Source organism: Ambystoma mexicanum, chromosome 7p, assembly GCF_040938575.1.
Source record: "Ambystoma mexicanum isolate Mex_15411 chromosome 7p, UKY_AmexF1_1, whole genome shotgun sequence".
NCBI classification, from domain to species: Eukaryota; Metazoa; Chordata; class Amphibia; order Caudata; family Ambystomatidae; genus Ambystoma; species Ambystoma mexicanum.
Genome location: NC_090939.1, coordinates 751,738,499 through 751,757,387, shown reverse-complemented (window position 1 = coordinate 751,757,387; position 18,889 = coordinate 751,738,499). Strand labels below are relative to the sequence as shown.

Genomic DNA, 18,889 nt, shown 5'->3' with positions numbered 1-18,889 from the left:
TTCTCACAGACTAAGCCTTGACTGCTCAGCTAACTTATCTTGATTGGGTTTTGGCTTCCTATTGGTAGATTTTTTCATTTTTACATACAATCTCCTACACCTGCGAGTCCCGAGCACTTTTTGCTGGACTACTGGATTTTTTGGTCATTTCTAAGCGAGTGGGAACCTTTTTCTACACACTCATTCTTCTACTATATCGATAGGATACTTATGCATTTCTTTTTATACCTTTTTCTTGGAGGCATGCCTTCCTCCAAGTGTTGGGCATCGGTCATTGACTTTTGCAGCATACAACACTCTGAAGTGTTGCTGGTAGCCCTTTGGGCTCATTTTCTTGCCGTTTTCCTTGTGAGAACACATGCTCAAGGACAGGGGCATATTTGATATCCTTCGTATCTTCTTTTCCGAGATTAGCACGCCACACCTTATGTGGACTGCTGAGGGGTTACACTGTATCCCCTTGCTCACTGCTCCTTTAACTTTTGGTTACAGTGACGTTTATCTGAATGGCTGGTGGCAGTGATTACATCCTACCCACTTGTGTAATTTTTACTCGCAGGGCAGGCAGTACCCACAGCTGCGGCACCATTGACACAAAATGGTGACAGTGTTCTTTGTTTGCCAAATTCAAGATGGCTTGTCCTTTTAGTCCTTCCGCCATGCAGAGGGGGTGGGGGGGGCACTTTTTTTCACTTTTGCCTTCGGCAGGTTTCCAAGGGGAAAGCCTACCAAGGTGCCAACGTGTCTGAAGACAGGAAACTGGGGAGTACTCCAAAACTTTGCTGGTCTTCGTCTTCTGCTGTGCCTGCCTGGAACCAGTTCCATCTTGGTGCTGGCTTTCCTTTCCATGTCTGCTGATTGGCTGGGTTCCTGCATAACAGGAGGGGATCCTGAGCTGAAGTCAAGTCCTGTTATGACAGTTTTTCTAAAATCCTACCAGACTTTTAAAAAACATATCTGAGGCAGTACACAAGCTCCACTCTTAGTATAAGGCTGTACCACCTGAACACGTTTTGGTAGCATGGACAGAGCAGCCAGGGTTATCCTAGGAGGGAGAGGGGGCTGTAGTTTGGTACAAAAAAATTGTGGCATACATATGGTCCAAAGAAACACTGAAACGCTATCCATTGTAAACAAATTGTTTATTTAAATACAAGTAGGCCCAGATAAATTTTGGGGAAAGAAGTACTATCACATATCATTAACACAAATAGATTAGAATAAAGATTTATTTACTGACAATTATAAAAACCAACTCAATACTTAGGGGATACAACCCAAAGTATAACCTTATTAAGAATAGCAATCAGCAGTTCAAGGCGAGTTAAACCTAAAACACATTCAGAATGAAAACTGCTATTCTTGGGGAGTAAAACCAGGTTATGTATACTTTTTTAATACAGTCAGTAATTCAAGGGTAGTAGACCCGGTCAGTAATACAGCGACATTCAGTTAAGAAATCACATAGTTAACCCTGTTACAAGTATACCCCTTGCAACATTACTTTTTAGAACTAAGTTCAGAGTTAGTAAATCATACTTTCTGGAGGGCCCTCAAGCTACTCAATGACTAGTATGAATACACGATGAGAATGCACTAAGCAAATAAAGGAAAGTAAAAGCCAATTATACCATCTCCCACATAAGAATATCTTGCAAATGGCTATCCATTCAACAAAAAATGGACTTAAAAACCCTCTGCCTCACCTACAAAGCACTAAACCACCAACCCCCCCCATCTCACCAACAAACTCACTTTGAAGCCGGGCACTAGAATCACTAGACCGTCCAATACTCTCGGCCTCACTGTGCCCCGATTCACCACTAAAATAGCCGGTGGCTCGAGCTTCATGGTCCTTGCCCCTCAACTTTGGAACACCCTGCCGCTGAACATCAAATCGACCAAATCCTTCCAACTGTTCAGGAAATTAGTCATTAGTTGGCTACTGGATAAAACCAATCCCAAGATAGACTAAGCACACTACTAATTGTATATATTGTACATACCATACAAATGTTTAACCGCTTGCTCTAACCACCATTGTTTGTATATATTGTATATTACCTCTATAATTGTATAACTGCAAAACGTGTATATATATTGTACTTCTGTAACCTGTCCTTTAAGCACCCTTTTACTCCTGGGCCTGGAGCGCTATATAAATTAACAAACAAAAAACTTTAAAAAAGACCCACAGTATTTCAAGGTACCCCTAGGACTATTTTGGAACTGCTCTAAGCAGAATCAGGGGAGGCACAACCGAAGGTTACAAGTTTAGAAGAAAAGCAACTATTCAAGTTAAGTAACCATATACTTTTAAGAGGGGCTTCAAGCAACCCAAGGACTGTATTAGGTCTGTATAAAGCAGATCAGGGAAAGCAACACCATAGAGTATACTTTAAGAACACAATGTTACTCAAGGTAGGTAAAACCCTGTTGGTAAGCTTTTACACTCATTCAGTTAAGCAATGATAAAACAGTACCAACACTTATTACTTTTCAGAAAGGGCCGAAACACCATTCAAAGTAAGTAAAGAAACGTATATACTTTTTAGAGGGCACAATGCAACTCAAAGGGAAGTACAACGTAAGGACACTTTGTAATTTCTCCTTTCAACGAGATACAGTTACCACACTCATTCTTTAAGCAAGCAAGTACGTTTACACTGGTTATACTTTAAGACATAAGCCATTTCTTATCCAGTCCTTCCCTAGTCTATTGCATGAGTTCACTCAGAGGCAGAAGAGTTCTAGGTGCCAGCTGTAGGTAGGTTGAGATAGGGTTCAGTGGCAGGTTCAGTTGCAGGGAAGTCAAAGTGACATAGGAGATCTTCTTAAACAAGTATTCACTTTCAGAGTTCAGGGACTTCTGAGAAGGTTCCCTATAGGCGTTCCAGCATTAGGCCTGGACAAGTGGTATGGGCAAACTCCCAACCACCCACTCAGCCTCACAGGATGCACAACAGACAAAGTAAATATTACCCAAGCCCACACAGTTCCTTAGTAAAAAAATAGCAGATTCGGAGTGGATGCCTTCCCTGGATTCATTGTCTGGAGACAAAGGAATTGGACACTGGATGGGAACTTGCAGTAGCAGTCAAAAGGAGGCTTCAAGCAATGGATCCTTCACAGATTGTCGCGGCTCTGTGTATTTGGCGCCCTTTTACTCAGCCAGATGAAGAATGAGTATCGCTGGTTGCATTCTCTTCACTACCTCAGTCCTGCACTCTGGTGAGGGGACTTTAGGGTTTCGAATTGTGGCTCTGGAGATCCAGGAGGAGGCCACCAAAGTTTCAGACTGATTCGGACTTCAGAAGACCATGCACCACACAATGACTCGAGGTCCCGAGGTATTGGGGTATTGCAGCCCAACAAGGTCGCAGCACGTTGTGGGATGGCTAAAATTGCAGGCCTTCTTGAGGCTAGTGGATCTCACCAGCCTCCGGGTAGGAGTCATCGCGTTCGGTAGCCCGGCAGGTCGATTGGAATGAAGGGTTACAGCAGGCTCTGGTTACACAGCAGGCTTTCTGGTAGCTGGAAATCGCAACAGCCATCTTATCTTCCTCTTTGGTTTCAGCTCCAGTGGTTGATTTGACAGCAGCTTCCAGGTTTGGAGTATTTATCAGAAACTACAGCACAACTTCTGCAAGTTCTCCCTGCAGTTTACAGAAAGGGGCGGTCTGGCTGTCCAATCACGAGAGCGAGCCCCCACACTGGGACTTGATTCCTTTCAGACAACGTGGAAGACAAAGTACTGCAGAGTTTTGGACTCCTCCCTCGTTTCCTGCCTTCTCAGACAATCTGGAGCCTGGGCAGGGAATACAAAGGATTCCTGCCGAAGACCAAACTGCCACGAGGTCGTTCCCACCTCGAATGGCAGGGGAAGACCTCAGAAACAAGCACATGAGAAATGGCGAAAAAAGAAGGTGGCCACCATTTTAGTAAAATGGTGGCCCTTCTGTGCATTACTGAGGCCGATTTAACAGCCTACGAGTAATGATGACAAAGTCATAAAAGTAGTTACGCTGCCACCAGCCACTCAGGTAAACCTGCAATTGTAAAAACAAATGTTACAGGTAAGTAAGAAAGGGGATACAGTATATCCCCCAGCACTCCACTTAAGGTGGGGTGTGTTGGCTCACTTATACAAAATGTAAAGGGTATGAAAATCCCTCTTTACTACTTGGGAACAGTAGTTCACCCAAGTGCATGAAAGATAAATTAACAGTGGCGCCCAAAGGGGCAAGCCAGCCTAAGCCCAAAAGTTGCAGGAAAATAGAACTTCAACTATACACTATGGAGAGACATAAAAAGGTCAACCATACAAAGAGTAAAAGACTAGGTGAGAGGGGAAAAAGATTCCCCTTCACCTGGGGACAAGCTAAAATAGTTACCAAGTGCAAGCAAAACATTTGGGGGTGGACACCAGTCAGGAAGATTTGCAATTGACCTTCAACTTAAAAGAAAGTGTGCAACACAAGATTGCATTGGACTTTGAAAAAATGCACTTAACACCAGAAAAATAAACACAGGAAATGTTCTAATAAATATGCTGGCAAAGTATAAAAGGTGTTCACCTTTTAAACCCAGCAATCTGTTTTGATATATTTCCTGGAAAACAAAATCCCAATATGAAACAAGTGCTTGTGGTCTTGTGGGTAAGCGTCTGCACTGGTTACATGACAACCAGAGTAAAATCATGATAGCTAAATACTTGAGCCAGCTTGTCAACATTAAAAAAAAGACAATGGGTTGCGACAACCCTCTGAAAAAGTTGCGCTGACCACCAACATGTGTCTCTGGTGGTGCAAGATTTTCTTAAGTGTGATAAATCCTCCTGCCCTATGTCAACCCCAGAACCTTTTGCTTGGACAAGGGGAAAATAATCACCCTCAGTGAATGGAAATCTTGTTCCTGTCTCATTTAGTCTTTTACTCTTTTTTACGGGTGACCTTTTTATGTCTCTACTGTACGATTGGCGTTCTAGTTTCCTATAACTATGACTGACTGTAATATACTATGGCAGCACACAGCATTTTAAATGCAGGGGCTTCCTTTTAATTCCCTTATTTTGTCTTGGGTGAACTACTGATGCCCAGAAGTAAAGTGGGATTCCTATCCCCTCTACGTGTATTTAAGTGACCTAACGCACCCCACCTTGTGTGGAGTGCTGGGCATACAATGTATCCCCTTTATTACTTACCTGGTAACATTTATGTTACAAGTTTAAGTTTACTCGAATGGCTGGTGGCAGTGGTTTTACCTTGGTGACATTTTAGTCTGATTACACAACGGCTGTTAATTCAGCCTCTGTAATGCACAGAAGGGCCAGCATTCTGCTGGAATGGGGAGTTCCTTCTTTTTTGACATTAAGTATCCTTGTTTATGAGGTCCTCCCTTTCTGTAAACTGCAGGGAGAGATAGCAGAAGTTGTGCTGTAGTTCCTGATAAATACTCTGAACCTAGAATGCAGCAGACAAGTCGACGACTGGAGCTGAAACCGAAGAGGAATATGAGGAAAATACATCTGTAGAGATTTCCAGTGACCGGAGAGCCTGCTGTGTAACAAGAGCCTGATGCAACCCTTGCTTCGAATCAACCTGGGGGTCCTAAATGCGACGACTCCTACCCAGAGGCTTGAGAGCCACTAGTCTCAAGAAGACCTGCATTTTTAGTCATCCCACGACGTGCTGCGACCTTGCTAGGCTGCAAACCGACAATACCCTGGGACCGCGAACCGGAGTGCAGTGCACGGTTTTCCGAAGTCCGAATTCAGCTGAAACTTTGGTGGGCTCCTGCTGGAACACCAGAGATGATTCAAATCCCTAGAGTCCTGTGACCAGAGTGCAGGACCGAGATAGTGAAGAGAATCAGACCGGCAATATTCGTTCGTCATGCTGCTGTAAAAAGGCACCAAATCCACAGAGCCGTGAGAATCCGCGAAGGACCCTTTGCAGGAAGCCTCCTCTGACGGCTGCAAGTTCCCATCCAGTGTCCAAGTGCTGTGCTACTGCATCCTGAAGGCATCCACTCCGAAAATAATCTTTTCTTCCAAGATGCTGTGTGGGCTTGGGTAATACTTTAAGTCTGGCGCGCATCTGTGAGGCTGGGTGGGTGATTTGTGTGGTTGGGAGTTTGCACATACCACTTGCCCAGGCCTAATGCTGGAATGCATGTAGGGATACTTCTCAGAAGTGCCTGAACACTTTACTCTGAAAGTGAATTCTTCCTTAGAGGATCAAGGGAAACGTTGACTTTCCTGCAAGTGAACCCTATCTCAACCTGCCTACAGCTGGCACCTAGACCTCTAGGGTCCCTCTTCTGCCTCAGAGAACTCATCCAATAAACTAGGGAAGGACTGGATAAGAAAAGGCTTCCGTCTTGCAAAGTATAACAAGTGTATAAGTACTTATTTGCTGAAAGAATTAGTGTGGTAATTATCTCTGAAAGAAGTTAGAAAGTGTCCTTCAATTATGCGTTACTCTGAATTGCATTGTGTCCTCAAAAAAGTGTTTATGTTGCTTTACTAATTTTGAATGGTGTTCAGCCCTTCTAAAAAGTAATAAGTGTTGGTACTGTATTCTTAACCGAATTTGTGTAAAAGCTCACCAATAGGGTTTACCTACCTTGGATAACATTGTAATCTGCTTAAAATGTAATTGGGTTTTGCCTCCGCACCCCCTGATCTGCTTTATTACAGACCTAAAACAGTCTAGAAGTGAATACTGGCACGCTGCACAAATCACATGACCCATTTCTGAAAGCGCAATAGCCTTGCCTTCTGATCTTAGTGATCGATCAAGGGGTGTAAACGTTTTTTTGGTCAGTGGTCTGGGTTTGGATGGGAATGTGGCATGCAGGTGTCAAAGGCTGAAAGCATGGTGAAGCTGCATTTCTTATGTGGGGATCGTTGGGGCAAGAGAGCCTTGCTATCTGTCATGTGGGATGCTACTGCCAAGATGCGCTCTGCTCCCTTCTCATGACCTTGCAGGGCGCATTCTTCGGAGGGCGCGAGGGCCTGTAATGTTTTTGGACAATGGAGAATGTTATAGATCTCTGAAACCTGGCTAGGGTGGGGGTGGTGTGCGCTCTCATTCAAGGGGTCTAAAACTAACACGCACAATCATATTCGCCGTGTTTTGGGCCTAAATTCTACGATGGCAGCTTTTTGCCAAAATGGCGTTCACACCCGCATCCACCATATAGCTTGCAATTTATGCACTAAGGTGATCGCAAAGCCTCTATTTGCACTCCCTGCGCCATGCTACCAGAAAGTGCTCTCTTGTTGTTCATTTCTTATTCGGTATCGCTTAGGGGGGGTGGGAAGACAACTCTCCTTCCCTTGAACAGCTGCTTCTCGTCTCAACTTTTAAGACTGGGTTATGCTTCCCCCTGAAACTGCTATGAGCATTTCCAAAATTGTCATAGGGTTAATTACATATCTTGGATTACATGGTGTCTTTCTTAAAGTGTAATAGGGTTTTGCTTTTCCTGGTTTACTTAGTTCATTATAAATTAGTTATGTTTGACTCTCCTTGACTTGCTTCTTGCTCCTCTAAATAAGGTTATACCTTAGTTTGCATAACATATGTATTTTGTATATGTTTAATATTGATAACGCGCAGCAAACCCTCAGGTAACTGGGCGCTTGAAAACTTAGAGGTTACATACATAGTAAGGCAGGCAGGTTACAATCAAAAGTGGAGACAATAAGTGGGACCCTGGTTACAGGTGGGTCAGAAACAGGAGATAATGTGCAGTATTCTAGTTAAATAAAGATGATGAACAGTAACCTAATAGACTGATCGGATAGCATGTTTATGGAATCTTAGTGATGAGGTGTGTTGCTCAGCCAGTTTTTTATACTAGCTTTAAAGGTCCCTCTCTAAGAGGGATGGGAATGGAGTGCCATCGTTTGGCAGCTTGGACAGGGAAGCTGGCTCCTCCGGCCGTTTTTAGATTGAACCTTGGTACCACCAGGCTATGGGAGAGAGAAGATCTGGTGGTATGTGTGGGTTGGTGTTTACACATTTTATCCGCCAGATATTTCAGGGCAGAGTTTGAGAGGCATTTGTGCGTGATGGCGAGGGTGCGTAGTGTGATTCTGTCACGGATGGGCAGCCAGTTGGTGTGGAGTATGTGGCTGGAAATACGACAGGATCTAGGGAGACTAAGTGCAGCTCTCAGTGAGTACCTGGAGTCTCTTTAGATTGTGTTCAGAGGAAAAAAGGAATAGTGTGTTGCAGTAGTCAAGTTTAGATAAAGCAAGTGCTCTAGCTGGTGTTAGACAGCTGCTTGTAGATAAATACGCTTTACAGCTGTAGATCAGTTAGTTGGTGTAAGCCGTGGAAGACGCTACACTGCTGACCTGTTTAAGAGAAAGTTGAGTCGAGGTAGACCCCCCCAATGTTTTTATCTCTTTAGAGACGTTGATTTTATTACTGTCAATGATGAAAGATGTGTATCTGGTGTAGAGTTTATTCAGGCGTGCCCGAGTACCCACGATCATTAACTCGGTCTTGTTGTCATTGAGGCAAAGACTGCTGGTGGCCATCCATGCTTGGATTTCACTGTAAATGTTGAGCAGTTTGGAATCGTGGTCGTAACAGCCAGTGAGGGGGATGAGGACTTCAGTGTCATCTGTATAGTTGGTGTAGATGACACCCACATTTTCCAGGTGGTCGAAGAGTAGCTTTGTAAATATATTGTACAATGTGGGCGACACACAAGATCCCTGAGGGACACCACAAAGTATCTGTGTGTGATCTGCTGAGGCCGAAGGGGAGAAGACTCTGGTGGTCCGATTATCTAGGAAGGATTCGAGTTGAGTTGGCTTTTAGGATTGTGTTTATATGAAGTTATAGTACTTATTTACCCAAGATGTATCTTGGTCTACTTGTATTTTAATAAACCCTTTATTTCAACAATACAACATTTTTCTATGCTACAATTTGACATCAAGCTACAGGCCTCTCACCCACCTAAGATAAACCGGGCTGCTCTGCCCATGCTACCGCATTCGCAGGTGGTACAGCCTTATAATAAGAGTGGAGAGTGTGTACTGCCTCCGATGTATGGTTTTATGAAGCCCTTAATTGGGCTTTAGAAAAACTGTGCCTTTTGTTCTGCCCTTCAATGTGAGAGACTCTCGTAACTAGATAGGGAAGGACTGCCAGGTCTCTGGAAAAATATGACAAGTCTTGAAAAGTATTTACCTGCTTTATGTTGGTTTTGTTTTATTATTTCCTGAAACAGCTATTCTGAAAGTTATTACAAAAATGGATGTACTTACTGCGAATATTGCATTGGTTCTACTTTGTTATGTTACAGTACTTACCTTTCTAAAGAATTATCTTTGTCGTGGTGTATATATAAAATAAACCACAATTTGTATTGAACTTTCTCAGGGGGGGGGGGGGGGTGTTCAGTGTTTCTTTGGCCTATGTGTATGCTCTAGGTTGCTTGAACCTTCCCTACAGCCCTTCCTCCTAAGGTAAGCCTGGCTGCTGAGCCATTGCTTAAAAACACTAATGTGGTTCAGGCCTATACTAAGAGCTGGAGTCCTGTGCCCAAAGTTGGAGTATTCTGACGTCCTACCTTTGGTGGTCTTTAGAAAACTCCCAACACTAAGCTCTCAATGTCTTCCACTGTTCACCCTAATAGGGTGGCCTCCCCAAATCCTCCCACCATGGCCGATTTTGGAAAACCACTTTAACAGGCACCCTCACTGGCCATCCACCAACAGAAGGCAAATCAATCCAAACAACACGGAAGCAAACCCGTAGCAGTACAGAGACTGATTCTGAAAATCAGAATTGTTTCTCTAAAAGCACAGCTAAATGATTTGCTCCCTAGAAAAAGGTTTCAAGGCAAGCTCTTAAAAGAAGCTTCCAAATGAAATGTCAAGTAGTTTTTTGACAATGGCTGTGTAGCCCATCTCTATGCATTTAAGTCGTCAGACGACCCCACATATTGACCATAGTCACGACCATCCACAATTTATACCCACATTCATACCTGTCTGGCTTCGACGGTCACAAGCCAACAGTTCCAACAAATCTTGTCCGTTTTCCGAAACTTTTATAGATTTCATTTTTGGCTTTGGGACCTAATAGAAACAAAGCAGAAATTATGAATTATGGAGCACACACACTAACTCTCCAGTTTTACAGATTGAACTAAAGAATGCCCTACATAATTGAACAAACATTGGACAACATTCATATAGAGGACTAACATTTAATTAAAAAAGATTTTTTTTTTAAAGCTACTACACGAGACAGATTCTTAACTAGAAGACTGTCCAACAGAAGGCGTACCTGGAACGCAATCAGGTAGCACAAAGCAGCTGGTTCAGTCACTGCTCTCCACTGGGCCTCACTTTGCTGTGCCAATTTTAATAACAATGTTCCAGCGTACATGTAGAAGTGACCTCTTATCTCCACGAAGGTAATGGACAAGTCATCTGTGCACCCAACATAGGGCTTTACTGATTGCAGAGTCTGATCAAAACTGAAAACAAACAGTTATCATGAGCAACCCCAAAAATATTCATCTTTATCGCAACGTCATACTGGAGGTGTGTAACATGAGTTAGCATCAATATTTTCTCTCTCCCATGTGCATTTTCCAAGGCCAGTGCCAGTACCAGAACCAGACTGCATGCCCTGCTGTTGATGATTTTGCAACAAGTTATCCTAAGCTATACAAAAAAACTACACAGTCTTTTATTAAGAACTTCGAGTTTACAATTATTTCATCAAATACAATGGCACAAAGTGAATGAATTATTAACAATTACCACACCGCTTAGGAATTATTTTTCTTTTTGCAGCCTTGCAGATTCTTTCAAGGGGAAAAATCAGCATATCCGACAGAGACCATCACCTACTTTTCTTGAGTGAAGTCTTAAATCTCACTCCCTTAACTCATGCGGTTTTGAGGACACAGGAAAATCCCCAGGGCTACCAGTGCAAGGAGGACAAGTCCCCCATCTATGTATATTGTGTAGCACTACTTCCTCCATTATGGAATTAGTGCAGGGGAACCTTGTTCTCCCTCCCCTCCCCCATTTCATTTTACGGGCATTTTTATCCAACTGCGTGTAGCCCAGACAAGCTGGTGGCAGTGGCAGGGATGATGCTGCAGCAACAACTGTAGTACAAGTCCGCTAACGCAAGATGAAACTGTTCTGTCTTTAACTGGGGGGTTTCTGCAAAGTGCTTACCTCTTACGAAAGTGTGGGGTAACCAGTTCCAAGTCCTGCATCACTGCCGGTCATCCTGGAGCTCAGAAGAGTCAAGGGCATGTGGCTCACATCACCCAGAGTGGGGACGACTCATTCAGTCAGAAATCCTATTTTGGGGATCATTTTTGGTGCCCCTCGACCCCTCTCCCCACCCCCTACCCATCTGTTTTGGTTCATGGACCTTTTGGTGGCCAATGGGCTTCTCCTTCAAGCCCTCTACTATTGCATCCCTATACAACTTAATGTATAGGGTATTGGGTTGCACCAAAGATGCCTCTCAGAATCACCATGGCAAAAAAGGAAAGCCGACCACCCTACACAGGTTTCATGGAGTAGGTTGGGGGAAGCTATACTTTAGTTTTAGTTTCACCAAGGGTGCAAGCCATTTTACTACACAAGTAGCCCCATGTACTTTTTGGTAGCAGTTGGGGTCAGATATATATGGCCCAGTCTACTGTATATATTTTTCAGTGGCCTTCGGACATGGCCAGTGGGCACTGCCAAACTCCCTAATCACTAGAAATGGACTTTGGCCGTGCCCACTATTTTCATTTCATCACTATGGCCTTTGGCCATGCCTATTCTCCATTTCTTTTAACACTAATAGGCCACCTTCAGCCAGCCATTTTTCACCCCCAAGATCACTGTAGCTGTAAAAGTATAAACATTTTCTTCAATAACTGCAATTACATTGTAAAGAACTACATATAGTTGTAATAATTATACCCGCAGTAATCCGGAAAAAAGTCTTTGCAGGCTGTTAGGCAAGATTGTATGCAGTACCCTGTGGGAGACTGCACCAGCCCGGTCCTCTTGGCAATAGTTAACCCAACCTTTGGTATAAGCATGTACTACACAAGTTGGTAGAGATATTGAGCAGCCAGGCGTATCTCAAGAGGGGTCAATGTGAGCTGTAGGGTTATTACACAGAGATTCACAGTGACAAGTATCCAAATAAACACTTACGCTCAAGGTTTCTGGATTAAACAATTATTTATTAATTTAAAAGTCTGTTGAATAAGCCTTCTTTAGAAGGGAGCAATTATATATTTAACAAAAATGTACTTCAAAATGCAGTTTCTTTAAATCAGTAAATACCCATTTGGGATGGCACACATTCTCCCTACACCCTGAGGTGACGAATAACTAGGACACTGTGGACATTAATATATCACTGGTACATTTAGAGCAATACTGAGGTTAGTGTCAAAAGGGAGAAGATGAAGGAATAAAACAATGGTTAACAAATATTCTTAAGCAGGTAAGTACTTTTTGAACCCTCCAATACAAAGTAAATTAACCTTTTCCTGGGGGAAAGGCAAAGCACAAGTCAGAGGTAAGAAGAGTCTTTCAGGGAGCCTGGGCAGCCAATTTTAGTTGAGCAAAAAGTCCAGGTGAGCTGAAGCACTTCTTGCAGGTATGTAAAAATTATTGCACAATGTTTTAGAGGTTTTAGTATAAAATGAAATAACTTTAGGGCCACAAGCTTGGAGGCTTGTGAGGAGCAAAGCTGCAAGCAGCTCTGCAAAAGCAACCAAGACCAGTCTCAACTAGGGGTGTCACGGTATTCGTTTTATGACGGTACGATAACCTTCTTTCCAAATGACGGTATATCATGGTTATCTCGGTATAGCAGGTGGAGTTAACTGATCTTAACAAATATTTTCTAAAAGGTCATAAATTGACAGATTTATCATCACAAACAAAACCAGGCACCCAGGGCCAGAATTGGGCTTTTCAACATACTTTCCACTGAAATGCCTTGCTTCCACCAAACACAAACACACGTGTGGGGAGGAGGGGATGGGGTGGAGGCCTGCTGAAACTGGCAAAGCAAACTGAAAAGCTTTTCTTAAGTGGTCATTTAGGCTTTATACGCTTGTGTGTGTGTGTGTATGTGCTTGTGCACATACACACACATGCACTTTCTTTTTACGTTACAGCCTTTAGTTTACTTGCGGGCCAAAAGGTGTTCAGTAATCACTGACATGTTACCCTTTGGTATGGCAGCAGGGAATACCCACAGAGATGAGTGAATTTCGCAGTGTAACTTATATGTAAATTCAATGATAGAACCAGGGAAATCCCCATTGCCATATGTTTAGAAAACATTATCCATTATAAATATATAAACCCCAAAGCCGCCACCCCAAAGTAAACCCTTTTCCTTCTTGGCACTGTATCTATTCTTCCTATTGCTAACATATTGATTTTGTGTAAGGCACGTGTGGTTTATGGAATGCCATTAAAAACTGCTCCAACTGAAACTACTTGGCAGACGGCACATCCAACAGTGCAAAACCAAGACTGTGCAGCAATTGCTTACTGCAGCCTTTCCAAATCAGACTGAAAAGCACACTTAACGGTATGAATGGTATAACGGTATAAACAATGTGACGGTTATTATTGTTCAATTAAGTGGTTCACGGTATCTTTAACGGTATACCGTTACATCCCTAGTCTCAACTGACAACTAGCAAGGCTATACAACGAGAGGCAAGTACACTTAGTTTCACACTACCTTTGGTAAGAAGTAATTGGTTCCAGCGGGCTTCTTTTCCTGTGTAGGTCTGCAGATCCTGTTGATCCTGTGCCTCAGTCATGGGGACAAGAGGGAGGACGTCTGGGGACTCCTGCACTATGAAGTTAAGGTTGGCGGCAGCAGCAATGGGCAAACTTCAGATCAGCGGCACTTTGCGAGAGTCGCGAGGAGCTGAAACCGCGAATAGCACCACCGTGGTTTACGGATACCTTAATGGACTATCCACGCATTTAGGGTCCAGCACTCTGTTGAGGTGGCTCAGGCTTGGTCAGTCCTGCTTCATGGGAGTCCAGAGGATTTTCCTGGAGCTCGGGTCCGACTTAAAGACACTCATTCGATTCTGTTGTTCCTCTCCCTGACAATTGGTTCCTGCAACAGCAATGGCAGTACAGCCAGCTCCGAGAGTATTTCCAGATGAGCTTGTCTTGGGGTCGATTGGTCCCACCAACCCAAGGGGAGAAGTCGTCCTTTGCAGGTCTTCTCCAGTCGAGGCGAATTCAGAGCTTCAGTACTGCAGCAGGGCTTAACCGGGCAAGCCAACGGTCCAGGAGTTGCAGCAGGCGTCTCATCCAAGTTCTTCGGATTCCTTCGTCCAGTGGTCGACTCTGCCTTCCAAGCAAAAGCCTCGCCTTTTATGCAGGTTTCGCACATTCATTCGTAGCCTAGCTGTCAATCGCACAGCAGGGTGGCTGTTCTCAGACAACAGCCCTCCAGCCAATCACCTTTGGGTGCATTCCTGTAACCAAGGAGACTAAGCACAGGGAGTTTCGGGCACCTCCCTCACTTCCTGCCCTGCCAGACACGCTGGAGCCAGAGGTGGGATTCACTAATGAATCTCGCCAAAGACAAAACGAACAAAGGCGCAGAGTAAATCTCAAGAAGGACCTTTCCAACAAGAAATGGCAAAAAAGAAGACGGGGCCATTTTGAAAAAAATGGGCACCCATGGGTGCCTTACTGCAGCTGCAATTGCATCCCGTGGTAGAAACACAATGGTAGGAAAAACATAAACCACTGCCACCAGCCATTAATTGTAGAAAGGGCAACAAAAATGGTACATGAGAAACTAGACAAAGGGGATACCAAGTAACCCCTCCAGCACCCTATTGTAAGATGTGTGCTGGGTCTAGAGACTTCCCTGTGCCACTGCACTGAAGGTGCAGTTTGTCACAATGTAAAGATGCCTATGGAGTTTGTCGGACTCCAAAGTAAAAAGGGAACACAGATTCCAAATCACAGAAAAATACAAGAGTGGGAAAAAGGTCTCTCTCCCCAGGTTAGAAATTAAAAGTTCTAAAGTCCATCAAAAAGAGCCGGGGGTCTCTAAGGTAGAAGGGAATTAGCACATTTCTTAGAATTCTCCCTAAAACAGGCACTCACCAAGTGCCCTCCCTCCTCGTCTGTGCTGGCTCCCCACTGCTCAAGGCCTCCTCACCTCCCATGCCGCCTGCCATTCCTCCCCCCTGACCCCAGACAATCATTGTTTCTGTGACAGTTTCATCTGTTAAGTCGGGTAGCCGCGGTTATTCATTCAAAACCCGAGGCTATGTGAAAGCTTCATGTTGCAAACTGTCCTTAGCCCACCTCCAACTACAAAATGTCACTTGGTGTCGTCTTGCGCCCCCATCGCTTGCCTAAAGGCATTTGCTTGTGTTTTGCCCTGCAAATGGCATTTTTTGGACTTTTATTTTTCCGATAACCAAGGGTATACCCTCGGTGATCTCCCGCATTGAGTAAAAAAAAAAAAATGGCAACTTTTCCTTTTCTGAAAAGCCTCATGCCACAATGCATCAGGAGAGCCACCTTAAATATATATTTTTAAACTACTGGAAAGAATAACCCCGAACCACAAAAGTATCACTAGTCAACGCTTCGTGTGAAAGTGGTTTCGGGCCTGGTCCAAATTTTGTCTATGGGAAAAATGAATGCAGAGCAGGCCAAAAGGGCTTTTTTTTTAAACTTTCTTTTTTTAATGAATCTTTCCCAAACATTCCAGTCTTGGGAGATACACAATTGTCTGCAAAATGTCAGCAAATCCATCACATGATTCAAAGGTTATTTGGCAACCTGGCTATCCCCAACTGTAAGAGGCGTTCACTGACTCAAAACACCAAGAAAATGTCAGAATGACTGAAAATAAAGTGCCCACCGTCCAGCAACAAAATCCTGCTTCTATCCCTTATAATTATAACTAAACTATATTAGTCTCTTCTGGACTCCCTTCTTCTGGAATGGTATAGGTCTCCCTTCCCCAAGGCCTTGTTTAGGTTTGCTTACAACAGTTCTGCTGGCAATCCTGGTGTACTCTCGCCCCCCTCCACCCACACCCCCTTCACTATGGTTTCTCACACACTGGTCCAAGACCCCTTATTATTGGCTTCCTATCGGTGGGTCCCAGAACTTTATATTGGCTTCTGAGAAACGGTTCCCAGACCCCTTTATATGGTTTTCTCAGATGTAGGTTTCTCTCAAGACCCGAGGTCCTGGGGGCCCGTACCTTCTCTCGGGCCCTTGGACGTCCGCCTCCTTCTCGGGTCTCTAAGTCTTTCGACTGCTTTTTCACGCTCGCTTGTGTTCGCGCGGTGTGGCTTCACTTCCGCGGAGCCGCGCAGCACGTACCTGCTCAGCCTCACGTGCAACACTGTTCCAGGGCAGCCTTCAGTTTCCAGCACTTCTGGGCTGACTTCCTTCACCACGTCCTGGTCCACTGCTACAGACTCCACTCACCCAAGGCGGAAAGGTCCTCTGCATGTGTTGCCACAGAGGGCCCAACGGCAATGTAGTCCCTCTTCCATCTTCAGGCTGCTTGGCCTTTGACCACTAGAATGCACCACTCAGTTTTCTGAGTGTTGCATGGTGGCTCCACACCAACATCACAGATATTTGTCCTGGAGATCCAACATAGTCTGGCTCTTGCTCGTCCTAATACTAGAGATATAGAAGGGTTGATGAGTACACAGGGAGGCGGTCAGGATAAGAGAATGGGAAGGAGGGGTGAAAGAGTGGTGGAAATAACACATTGGCCCATGATCTCCACCCTCTATCCCAAAGGTGCAGCGCGACCCATGAGATCCGCCCACTGAGTACCACCCCTAGGGGGACTGCCGGGTAGCGTCCTCACCTTCCTGTCCTCATGAGAAGCGCCTCGCCCACGGGGAGAAGGGACAACATCATAGGGTTCCTGACATACCCTTCCCCTAATGTCCTTTTCCCACGTCTCCTACAGGGAAATGGGTTTCCCTGTTCCTTGCCTTTCCGATGTTCTACACTAAAGCAGAATTGCAGGAGATCGAGGAACCAATGCATTACTCTAGGGTTAGCATCCTTTAGAAGACTTAACCATGTGAGTGGTCGGTGACAAACCGCAATTTTCTTCCGCCCAAATATCTCAGATACCCTATTGCCCAAATAATAATCAATGCTTTCAATTCAATAGTGGCCTAGTTACACTCCCTGGAAAACAAATTCCGACTAAGGAGCAAGTTGCTAACATGTAACTATTGTTATCCAGCCTGGGTCTGGCATGGATTCACATGAATTTTCGCTGTCTAGCCGGGAATCGTTGGTAAAAGAAAAAAAACTCACTTTCAAACTATTTCTCCTCTAAACCAATCACTGAGCTCTGGGTCATACTGCCCCCAGCCAATGACTGCCCTCGCCCTAAGCCCCTCGTCTGGCAGCCAACTTCAGATTTGATAAGCATGTAAAGTGGCAGTATTACCAAGAAGAGCCGCAGAGGGAGGGTTTTCATGCAAACCCATGCTGGAGAACAGATGAGTAACTTGTTCCTTCTCCAGCATGGGGTCTGGCATGGATTCACATGCTCATGAATAAAGAATACATAGCAGTACAATATTACACAACCACGGGCGGTGGCAAGGCTTAACAGAAGCAATTACTCTTACCTCCGGAACAGGCTCACCTTCAAGCGAACAGGTTGCCTAGCACTGCTTGGCCGACCCTGGATTCCTCCCTGTAATCCCGGTCGATGCAGTAGAATCTCGTGAAGGTGTGCGTAGACCTCCACGTACAGCCCTGCAGATGTCCAGCAGGGGCACACCAGACAGGAACGCCGTTGTCGTAGCCATTGCTTTGTTGGAATGGGCTCTGACGGACGGGCAGCGGTCAGTTTGCCAACCAGCCACGGGGTGATACAGCCGGAGAACCACCTGGAGATAGTTGCCTTGGAGAAGGCCTTCGGAAAGACATCTTTCGGAAACTCTTCGCAAGTGCCACATAGAACTTCAGAGCATGAGCCACATCCAGCAAGTGCAAAGTCCTTTCAGCCAGCAGCAAAGGTTTCGGGAAGAACACAGACACCAAAGGCTTGTTGAAGTGGAATTCCGACAGAACCTTTGGCATGAAGGAGAGTTGCGTCTGCAGCACCACCCTGGAGTTGTGAAAAGCCAGATACGGCTTTTTGCAGGACAGGGCCTGGATCTCACCCACTCTACTGGCAGATGTGATGACCACGACGAAAGCAGTTTTCCATGACAGGAACGAGAGGGGCCTGATGCATAGGCTGGAAGGGAGCCCCCATGAGTCTCGTCAGTACCACATTGAGTTCCCTCGCTGGGGCAGGTGCCTTCACCGGCCATAACAATCGAAACAGTCCTTTGAGTAACTCCTTGATGAGACAGTGGGAAAAAAGAAGAATGTCCTGGAGATCTGGTGTAGCAGGAGATAGCCGCCAGATGCACCCTGATAGAGGCAGCCCCGCCTTGGCCAAGGACAGTAAGTACGGAAGAATCAGCAGGGCCGTGACAAGATTGATCTTCTGCATCAGGCACCATGTAGCAAAGCGCTCCCACTTGTGTCCGTAGCACTTAAAAGTCAACAACGCTCTGGCCCTGGCAAGGACCTCCCTACAGTCCGCCGGCAACTAAAAACCCTCCGAACTCTAAGGCTGCAAGAGCCAAGCCTTCAGGTTCAGCGATCCAGGGTCGTGATGCACGATTGCGCCACCTCCTCTGGCGAGCAGATCTGCAACCACTGGCAGCATGACTGACAGGCTGAGAAGGTCTGGGTACCAAATCTACCTGGGTCACTGAGGCAACGAGGATCATCCTGCATCGGCACCGGAGTCGATTGATGACTCAC

At 45.0% G+C, this 18,889-nt stretch overlaps 1 protein-coding gene across 1 annotated transcript in view; it reads right to left on the bottom strand.

Moving 5' to 3' along the window:
• LOC138526300 (E3 SUMO-protein ligase RanBP2-like) overlaps positions 1 to 18,889 on the bottom strand; it is a 1,418,318-nt gene that overhangs the window by 1,154,591 nt on the left and 244,838 nt on the right. Inside the window, exons 7-8 of the mRNA XM_069636875.1 lie at positions 10,320 to 10,512; positions 10,018 to 10,108 (exon numbers count right to left, since the gene is read on the bottom strand). Of these exons, the coding sequence (XP_069492976.1) occupies positions 10,018 to 10,108; positions 10,320 to 10,512 (284 nt within the window). The remainder of the gene's footprint in view (positions 1 to 10,017; positions 10,109 to 10,319; positions 10,513 to 18,889) is intronic.